This window comes from Bombyx mandarina, chromosome 11 (genome assembly GCF_030267445.1).
Source record: "Bombyx mandarina strain Sakado chromosome 11, ASM3026744v2".
NCBI lineage: Eukaryota > Metazoa > Arthropoda > Insecta > Lepidoptera > Bombycidae > Bombyx > Bombyx mandarina.
In genome coordinates this window covers 14,509,368-14,519,497 of record NC_143218.1, presented here as the reverse complement: position 1 = coordinate 14,519,497, position 10,130 = coordinate 14,509,368, and the positions used below count along the sequence as shown (strand labels likewise).

Below are 10,130 nucleotides of genomic sequence, written 5' to 3'. Positions count from 1 at the left end.
GAGTAAAACAGCGAAAAAAGAATATCGAAGGAGAAGGAAAAGATGTTTACTTGTCGGAATTTGAAACATATTTTTTTTCCAAAGTCTATTCCGGGGGCCCTCCGTTTGAGGAGGTCCCGGGACTTTCGCCCCGGTTGCCCTCCCCTAAATCTGGCCCTGGCTGTTAGCTTATTCCTCCATTTAACACAACTATTTTCTAAATATCTAAAAAAACTCGGTTGCCGGTAGGTCTGGCAAGTAGCAAATTATGTAATTTATATGTTCACCAAAACACATTTTACGTACTTAGTTTTCTGAATCGTCTTATGCCTTTTATGTTTTTATATAATATAAAATTGCATTTTGCGGGTGAGGCCGCGGGCGCAGCAGGTCGCTTGCGACGAAGGGCTGAACGAGTAAATAAACCCTCAGAAACAGCCCACTGAGTTTCTCGCCGGATCTTCTCAGTGGTTCGCGTTTCCGATCCGGTGGTAGATTCTGCGAAGCACGGCTCTTGCTAGGGCTCGGGTTAGCAACGTCGTCAGGTTTGAGCCCAGTGAGCTCACCTACTAGTTAAGGTTACGCAGAAGTAGCCTCTCAAGGCTCCCAGCTAGGTAGGAAAAAAAAGCTAGGTAAATATTTCTTGATAATAATTTTAATGCTATTGTCGTAGCAGAATAGAGGTAGGATATATCTATAGGCAATGAGATCATAAAGAAGAGGCATAAAAACGGCTAACAAACATTTACTGTGATTATATTCTATATTTGACTATGCTATTTATTTTATATATGATTATGGTAGTTGTAAATTATTTACGTACATACATCTACTGTATTTTTATTAAATTTTTAATTAACGTTTTAATTTGTGATTTCTACTTTATAAACCCATATAATGGATATTGTTCGGAACGCCCGTAAAAAGTTTTAATCGCAAAGCAACAATTGTCTATTTTTTTATAATTTTTATAATCTATTTTAAAATCCAAAAAAAAAGTCAATAAACTGTCAGCTATGAGATGTGCATCCTTATTTTTTTTTTTTGTAAAATCTTCCTCAGAACCCAAAATGTAAACAACAAATCGTCCGCTTACAGATATGAACACCGAGGCTCCAACAGGAATGCTACTGCTTGTCTTGAGGCCCGAAGTTAACGTATTATTTGTTTAACGACAAAATATTCTAATTCCAATGTGCAAATTATTATTTTTCACTACTTTTTATTACTTAAATGTGTAAACAAGCACAGCACAACATGAATTCTACCACTGAAATTGAGATATGATTCAATTATGTTGCTTAATAGCTGTAGGTAGGTACCAACATTCAAATCGTGGCGGATGAGAGATTCGCGGCCAAAATAGGCAGGACGGTAGAGCCTGCTCGTGTGAGCTTAACACCGGTCACTCACATGCGCACGAATACGCAAACCCACAAGTGTAGGACGACATTTGCGAATGATTATGCAAAGTTTTCGCTGCATTCGTGGTTTTCCAAGCTGTGTCGGTTTTTTAACAGACATCAAAGCGCGCGAGCCTCGAACCTTCGCGTAGTCTCCCACACATTCGCTTGCCCAGTTGCGCCGACGATTGCGAAGGTGACGGACGTATACTATACGCCATTTTCATAGTTCGTGACGTCTACTGTGTAGCGTATCTTCATCAAAAGAAATCCCATAAAAACAGCATGGCTGTTAATGATGTCTGGGAAAGAATTAAAAACTCTTTTTCTCTTCAATGTTCTATTGACGAAATAAAAAGGAGGAGAAATTCGTGAGACATTCGTAAACAAGTGTAGGAGGAAGCGCAAACGGGTTCGCAAATTGAGTATGCGAACCCATTTGCACAGCCGCTAGGTTTGCGAATGAATGTTTGACGACCCTTCACATGCGCGCAAACATTCGTACAATGTACGAATATTTGCGCGCATGTCAGTGGCCGGCATAAAACACGGCCCACCAATTCGAATGATCTTTTCTAAAATATTCGTTTCCGCAGCACTTCAGTTCTGTCATCTATTCTTGTTTGTTTTGTCAGGTTTAGCGGAGTCTCTTTGACATCCACTTTGTTCTATATCGAATTACAGCAAAATTAAGAAACACGTTACATTTCATTCTCGTTAAGAATATCCGAGCTGTTTTATTTCATTTAAAAATCAGAAGTGCCTGGTGTCTTGGTCCGTATCAAATTTAGATGAAAAAAATCAGAAAAAACAAATTTTCTTTATTAATAAAATATTTGGTTGCAGAAAATTAATATTTTCTAAGAACATTTTAGGATAAAGTTCTTTATGTCTCAATGAAATCTTTTATAATTCTTACAGCCGTTTTCGAGTTTAATCCAACCAAAATAACATACATAAACAAAAATAAACAAAATGCGGTTGTAGTTTTGTGAAAAGCGAATAGCAGTAAAACGAGATTTAAGGGCTTATTTCAAAGAAAAACTACTGTATTTGACTTACGAGTATTTCTATCAATATTTATAGTATTCAATCCATTATTAACCACGAAACATTTAATTTAATTGTTTATATGTACGGCATACTTTAATTTTAAACACATAATTATTTGCCAAAATTACATAAGTAGGTTCTCGTACATGTCCGATTTATTCTACTTTGTGATATTAATAAATACTTCGACAAACTTTATTTTATTAGGTATGCTGTAAAATAAAGAGAATGGGTAGAATATAAAGAAGGTATTTCAAGCAACCAATAACAATTCTACTAAACTAACTCATGCTTTAGTTGCTTTAACATAAAGTCAAATTTTTAAGCGAAAAGTAAAGGAGCAATGCATGTGATAAGTTACGCAATCGTGGACGGAATTAGCAGATAGCCGGCTAAAAGTGATCAATCAAAAATAATTTATCGAAAAGAAGAAAAAGACGCCATAAGAAATTTGACCACAAAAACTTGTTTTAATAATTTTAGATATTATTTATTGCATTATCTGTCGGATAGCTGTTTCTAATTTCATAATAATCTTCTTTATAACCGTAATCACAGTATTGCATTTGTGCGCATGCGTCGTTCGAGGACACGTCTTCGTAGCATCTCTCTTCGTAATCGTTGTCGTATTCGTTGTAGTTGTCTTGGCTTTGCATAGCTTCTCTTGGTGTTATGTTGGATCTACAACTCGGTTCTTGAGCGCTAACGTTCCATCTTTGTGATACTGCACAGTTTAGACTGCCGCCATGTTGGAACGCGAAGGGCCAAGCCTAAAATTGATAAAAGTAATGTAAATGAACGATTCAACTAGCCGCAAAAAAATGGTGCAGAGCATTTTATTTTTAGTGTTTTTCTTAATATATTAACTTTTGAATTCTCAAATAAATATATATTATTTTCATGCTCACGGCCGACCTGATTGAGACATAAGTTCTAAGTGTCAGTTTTTGCAGTATAATGGCTGTCGAAACTCATTACTGCTTCACGGCAGAAATAGGCGGGGCGGTGATGCCTACCCGTGCGGGCTCACAAGACGCCCAACCACCAGTGAAAGTAACCGCCAATACGTCACGATTTCGATTAGCTAACACAAATCTTTGTTCAAACGCGAAGCCAAATATTGGCGATATTTATCGCAGCAATAACCACTACTTATTAAATGAGACGTCAGCTCGTCTGATGTCATTCTGTTATTGTAACTGTAAAAACAATCAGTGAAATAATTACTTAGTTTTGTTTGTCTTTTAACACAAACCTAGAATTTGATATTTGGAATTCTGAATTACTATTTAAATTATTGATTTTGAAAGAAGACCTCCCAGCTAACAATGTTTTGTAACTCAGCTTATGTTTTGACCGCACTTTTTATGGCCAAGTAAACAGTGTTGCTTTGAACATCACACGTGTTTGGAAATGACGATTTCACTTCGCAACTGACATTTTGCAGTTTTTTAAAAAGCTCTTAATTTTTTTTTGCGAAAACTATCAGGAATCCGATATCTATGTACGTGGACAGCACAAAAGATCCGGAGAAACAATAAAAGTGGATCGTCTCTTCAACGTATGAGATAAATTTTATTTATACGTACAACAGCTGCAAACTTTTGGTCAGCGCACGCGGGAGAACGTAAAACTCATATGTTTGTTGTTTTAATCTTTTTGTTCCTATGTTCCTTCGGGTTGGACGAGATATTTGGCTTTGTTTATGGTCTGTAGGAAGGGCCGGAAAAGTGATTCTTATTTTTTATGACAAAATAGTTTTGTTTGTTTTTCATCGTCAGAGAACACACATGATGAATCGGTGATTTTTTGTTTAATTTTAGAAACTATTTATTTGTTGTTTAATTTTTTTATTTGTATTGTTCTTCTTTTTTGTTTTTCATAATAAGCATTGATAAAAAAATATGATATTTATATTTTTGAAATATTCATTGTTGTTATCAATGCCCAAAGTCATGAATTTCATATAATAAATATAATGTAAATGTAATAACATGATAATATAACAAAATTTATATGATACTTTGTGTACTCTCTAATTTCTAACAAAAAATTCGTTAAGAGTAAATTTTTATTTCACAAAATCATGTTAAAACATTTCCTCGATCAATCAATCACCATTGCTATATTTTTATGTAGGTAACTATTAAAATATAATACCAACTAATATTTCAAGTCAGAAGCGACCGCATAATTGTTGACAATATATCCCGTGTCTCAGTTGTCATCCCCTAATTCGTCGGGAACCCGAAAAAGCTATAAATCAAGAGCATTTGGCAAACGCCAGGGTAACGGGCGGCTGTCGTCAGAGGATTAAAAGACACGTTCCACGAAGGCCTCGTGAATGAATGATTATTGGATTAGCTATTGAACGCACCGTCTAACTAAATATTCATAATTTTGTTCTAGAGTCAAAGCCTAAGTAAATTTCTGTGATGATGAACAATTTGTAGGCAGCGGCTTGGCTCTGCCCCTGGCATTGCTGAATTCCATGAGCGACGGTAACCAATCACCATCAGGTGGGCCGTATGTTCGTCTACCCACAAGAGCAATAAAAAAAACCAATTGGAATTGGATCAATAATGTTGAATAGGACAAATACATGGTCAACTTTGTTTTTTTGTATACCATCTTTTATTGCTTAAGTGGGTTGACGAGCTCACGGCCCACTTCGTATTAAGTGGTTACCGGTGCCCATAGACATCTACAACGTGAATGCCGCCACACACATTGAGACATGAGTTCAAATGTCTCTGTTTTCAAAGTACAACAGCTGCTCCACCTCCACGAAACGCATTACTGCTTCGCGGCGGAAATAGGCAGGCGGTTCGTACCTACCCGTGCGGACTCACAAGACGTCCTACCACCAGTAATTAACGAAATCATCAGGACCAAATCACACACGATAATCTGGTCATAAAGTAGAGTTTTCTGTACTGTGGAAACCAAAGACTCATATACATATTATATATACATACATATTTAAACACGACAAAATATCACTACATAGTATAAAAAAAAGTCGCTTTCTCTGTCCCTATATCCCTATGTATGCTTAAATCTTTAAAACTACGCAACGGATTTTGATGCGGTTTTTTTTAATAGATAGAGTGATTGAAGAGGAAGGTTTATATGTATAATAACATCCATTGAATAGTGGAGAAATCAATAATAAATTACAGTTTCCAAAGCGGAGCGAGGGCGGGTCGCCAGGATACGTATATAACTATAGAGTATAAATATTGTACATCACTGTACATACAGTAGAGTCAGTATTAATTCGATGATATTTTTTCAAGTACTTTCTAATTTAAGATACAAAAGGATGCAACTTACCAAACTAAGTGGATGTGGTGGGGTATGTGCTGATCGTGGCTCGTGTAGTAGTGCTCGTAGATGCGCAATGTAGGATGCAGCCAAGCGTAGTGTATCTAACTTGGACAGCTTAGTGTCAGCTGGCACCCAGGGTAGAGTAGTCTTCAGTCTAACGGAAAGCCATGTTGTTTTTATGGATATTATTAGTTTATCACACTTTATATGGATTTAAATTGTCAAACTCTAAAAAGCATGAGTGATTCATTATCTCCAAATTTTCTACTACGGGAAGAATTCGTGGAGAACAAAGATCATTAGATTTAGGGGATTTTTATTTTTTATTTTTTATTGCGTAGATGAACGGACGAGCTCACAGCCCACCTGGTGTTAAGTGGCTACTGGAGCCCATAGACATCTACAACGTAAATGCGCCACCCAACTCGAGATATAAGTTCTAAGGTCTCAGTATAGTTACAACGGTTACCCCACCCCTCAAACCGAAACGCATTACTGCTTCACGGCGGAAATAGGCGGGGTGTTGGTACCTACTCGTGCGGACTCCCAAGAGGTCCTACCACCAGTGAAATAATCAGATATGACTGATATTATTGTCATGTCCTCTGTGCACTATTCGGGTGCCTCTACACTATGTAGCTAAGATTCTTTCTCCATTCTAGAAGCAATACGATGAGTTTGTTTGCTCTTTGGGTGTTTGTTATCTATATATGTATGTCTATATATAAACGTCTATAAGTATGTATGTCAGTCTCTGGTACCCACAGCACAGGGAATCCTAATTTGAGGCCGAATGACCGTGTGTGATTTGTTTCCAGTTATTTATTTATTTATTATGTCTTGAGAACATGCAGTTGAGGCTGTCAATAGAAAGTTTGTTGTTAGTTATTTAATTAAAAATGAATATAAACAATAAGAAATTTAATATTATAACAGTATAATGATTTAAATAAAAATAATAAATAATATTATGTCCATCATCTATATATTAATACGTGAAGGAAAAACTTTGTATCCCTTTTTACGAGAATTGCGCGGAAGGAGGAGTATGAAACTTCCCACGATTATAGAGAATATAGAGAAGGAGTGCAGAATGTTAACATTTTTTTAAAATTATGCCTAAAAAATACATTAAATCAATAAAAAAACATTACACACACTACCATGTATTTGACGCTCACGCGCATGCATACTGTTTATTTATTGTCAAACTTTTGTTCTTGACGTCTCTGGTCAAATTGAGAATAGATTAAATATTGTTTGTCTTTATTAATATTTACCTAATATGTAGTCTTGGCGAAATCTGTGATTATAGAAGTATGTATAATAATTATTTGACAATAGAATCATAATAGCGTACAAACTTATAATTTCAATTAATTACAGTCGAATTTCAACTACCGTGGGACCACTAGTTATGATAATTACCTGCAGAATGCTTTTGACAAAACCCGCATTCTGGCCCGTTCTCGTGCATTGGCTGCGTTTCTGTGCGGCTCGTGCGAATTGCGACCTGTGGTATAAACAACTTGATCTTGTTTGTAGACGATTTTTTTCATTATATTGATCTTAGTAGCTTGAGGGGCTATTCCAACTACGCGCGTACTGGTAGGTGAGCTCAGGGGGCTCAACGCGAGAGGATTTGTTAATACTGGCTGTAGCAAGAGCTTCGCTGAATCTTTTGAAGATTTTTTTATTGCCCTTGTAGGTAGACGAGCATGCGGCCCACCAGATGGTGAGTGGTTACCGTCGCCCATGGATTTCAGCAATGCCAGGGGCAGAGCCAAGCCGTCGCCTACCATAAATGTAATCTATGGTGGAAAGTTTAGTTTAGGAGAAGAAAAGAAAGGAAAGATCATCTTACTAGTGGTAGGACTTCTTGTGAGTCCGCGCGGGTAAGTACCACCACCCTGCCTATTTCTACCGTGAAGCAGTAATGCGTTTCGGTTTGAAGGGTGGGACAGCCATTGTAGTTACACTTGAGACCTTAGAACTTATATCTCAAGGTGGGTGGGTCGTAGATGTCTTATGGGCTCCAGTGACCACTTAGCACTAAGTGGGCTGTGAGCTCGTCCACCAATTACGCAATAAAAAATAAAAAAACATCGGTCACCAAGCAAAAACATTCGCTTGATGGAAGATTTTGTTCTTGTTGTTTTTATTGTTTTTCAGAATTCGCCTTCTGTTATTCCAATGTAATTGACACTTTGATTTAATGGCTCATGATGGACAATGGCGTCCTCGTTCTGGTTAGTCTCTTTGAGGACCAGTAGCCACGTAACATACGTTTGTCTTTTCATCTTGACTAATAGACGTGATAGAATCCAATCATATAAATACTTTCAGCTTGAATCGAAATATACGACAAAAAAAATCCTTTCTTTTAATCCATACATAACATTAAAACCAGAGGCTCTCATGTCTTATACTGCAATCATAATGTTGGTAATAAGGTTTAACTCAAAACATTTTTTCATTTTATTTTAAACACACACTCGATACTTATTATAACATATATTTTTAATAATGTCACGGTACAAGATATACGTGTAAACAATAACCGTATTTAATTAAATAATTTAAAAGCTTAACTGTAAACAGTGATAAAGAAATAACTAAACAGAGCAAACAATCTATGTAGGCCTAGATATAAAATAAGCTTAACAAAATTATGACCCCGCTGGTTTAGTAAATTTTCAACGCTAAATCGTTTATGCTTTTATGCCCTTAATTTAATATTCATATAGATAATAAGCAAAAGCCGATAAATAAATCAAAATATCGCTATAGAAATTTTAATCGTACAAGTCAAGGATATCGCTTTGTTTTGAATCCTAATTTTATAATATTTCTCAGACATTAATTTTCATCTTTCGGAAATTTTATTGTTTTTCAATAGATAAAGGAATCTCAGAGATTATGCTGAGTGTGTACACAATACTAGGTAGACAATACTAAGATCATTCACACTTATTCGGAATAATTAAGATAACGAAAACTTTATTGAATTCAATGGTACCTAATTCAACTCGAATTTGGAACATTGGATGTGATTTAAATCGTCGTTTGATTTAGAAAAAAAACTATGTAATATTTTAATATTGTTTGCTCTACACACGATTTAACATTCAACCTATACAACATTTAATGTATCTTAATTCTTTATTGAAATAATTGTCGTTAACTATTTAATTATATTTACTATCAATTACTGACCTGAGTTGGATTGCGTGTCCTCAAAATAAAAATCGTCATCATCAATATCCGCTTCGGAACGTTTATCAACCGACGGTGACTTATTCGTTCTTTTTCGCGGCATTTTTTTGTTTTTTTTTTTTAATATTGCACAAGTAAATCACTTCAGACACATAACTGCTTATATTTAATTAATTTCTTAAAACGAATTAAATGCGAGGCTTGAGACCCTGTTGCAAGGCAAGTCAGTTTTCATTTGAGATGCGTGAGCGCAAGGCGGGCGGTCATGAAATGTTTGGGCGGTCCTTGCGTTCGCCCCTCCCGTAGATGCAAGTATCAGAATTGTTTATATTTGTAGTACATGCATTTTAGTATACAAATCTAGTTTTGTGCTCTCTTTAAGTTTTTTTAATTTTTAATCGAAAATGTTTAAGTTAAAACAAATGTAATTATAAGGCTTACTTTCACCATGTTATGTATCGATATGATTAAAATTTTTTAAATTTTCCTTTCATCATGAGCCCACAGTCGTCCTCTGCTGGACATAGTTTGAAGTCGTCGTGGCCTAAAAGATAAGACGTCCGGTGCAATAGTGTTGAAGCGATGCACCGGTGTTCGAATCCCGCAGGCGGGTACCAATTTTTCTAATGAAATACGTACTCAACAAATGTTCACGATTGACTTCCACGGTGAATGAATAACATCGTGTAATAAAAGTGAAACCCGCAAAATTATAATTTGCGTAATTACTGGTGGTAGGACCTGTTGTGAGTCCGCGCGGGTAGGTACCACCGCCCTGCCTATTTCTGCCGTGAAGCAGTAATGCGTTTCGGTTTGAAGGGTGGGGCAGCCGTGGTAACTATACTGAGACCTTACAACTATATCTCAAGGTGGGTGGCGCATTAACGTTTTAGATGTCTATGGGCTCCAGTAACCACTTAACATCAGGTGGGCTGTGAGCTCGTCCACCCATCTAAGCAATAAAAATAAATAAATAAAAAACATAGGACTCTCCCAATCCTCACCACTGAGCTCGGTCTTCGGGTTCCTATTTTCAAATTTCCTTTAGTTGAATTAGTTGATTTAAATTAAGTTAAGTTAGATGGGATTGTGAACGGGTTGTAAAGTAACGTTGATGGCACATATTATCGCACCTCAAGAATTTAAGTA

General features: G+C 36.2%; 1 protein-coding gene across 1 annotated transcript; it reads right to left on the bottom strand.

The window, feature by feature from the left end:
- Positions 1–2,900: 2,900 nt before the first annotated feature.
- Hlh54f (basic helix-loop-helix type transcription factor HLH54F) lies at positions 2,901–9,244 on the bottom strand. The gene is made up of 4 exons (XM_028180556.2): positions 8,982–9,244; positions 7,194–7,278; positions 5,772–5,919; positions 2,901–3,205 (listed from the first exon to the last, which is right to left on the bottom strand). The coding sequence occupies exons 1-4, from the start codon at positions 9,082–9,084 to the stop codon at positions 2,915–2,917; spliced, it is 627 nt and encodes a 208-aa protein (XP_028036357.2). The 5' UTR covers positions 9,085–9,244; the 3' UTR covers positions 2,901–2,914.
- Between the last annotated feature and the right edge of the window lie 886 nt (positions 9,245–10,130).

What these genes read in the sequence shown, in the direction of transcription:
- Hlh54f (XM_028180556.2), bottom strand. Translation starts at nt 9,084, where the DNA reads ATGCCGCGAAAAAGAACGAATAAGTCACCGTCGGTTGATAAACGTTCC. An exon ending in GGACACGCAATCCAACTCAG is followed by an intron (nt 7,279 to 8,981) that starts GTCAGTAATTGA and finishes TTTATACCACAG; the next exon opens with GTCGCAATTCGCACGAGCCG. An exon ending in TTGTCAAAAGCATTCTGCAG is followed by an intron (nt 5,920 to 7,193) that starts GTAATTATCATA and finishes GCTTTCCGTTAG; the next exon opens with ACTGAAGACTACTCTACCCT.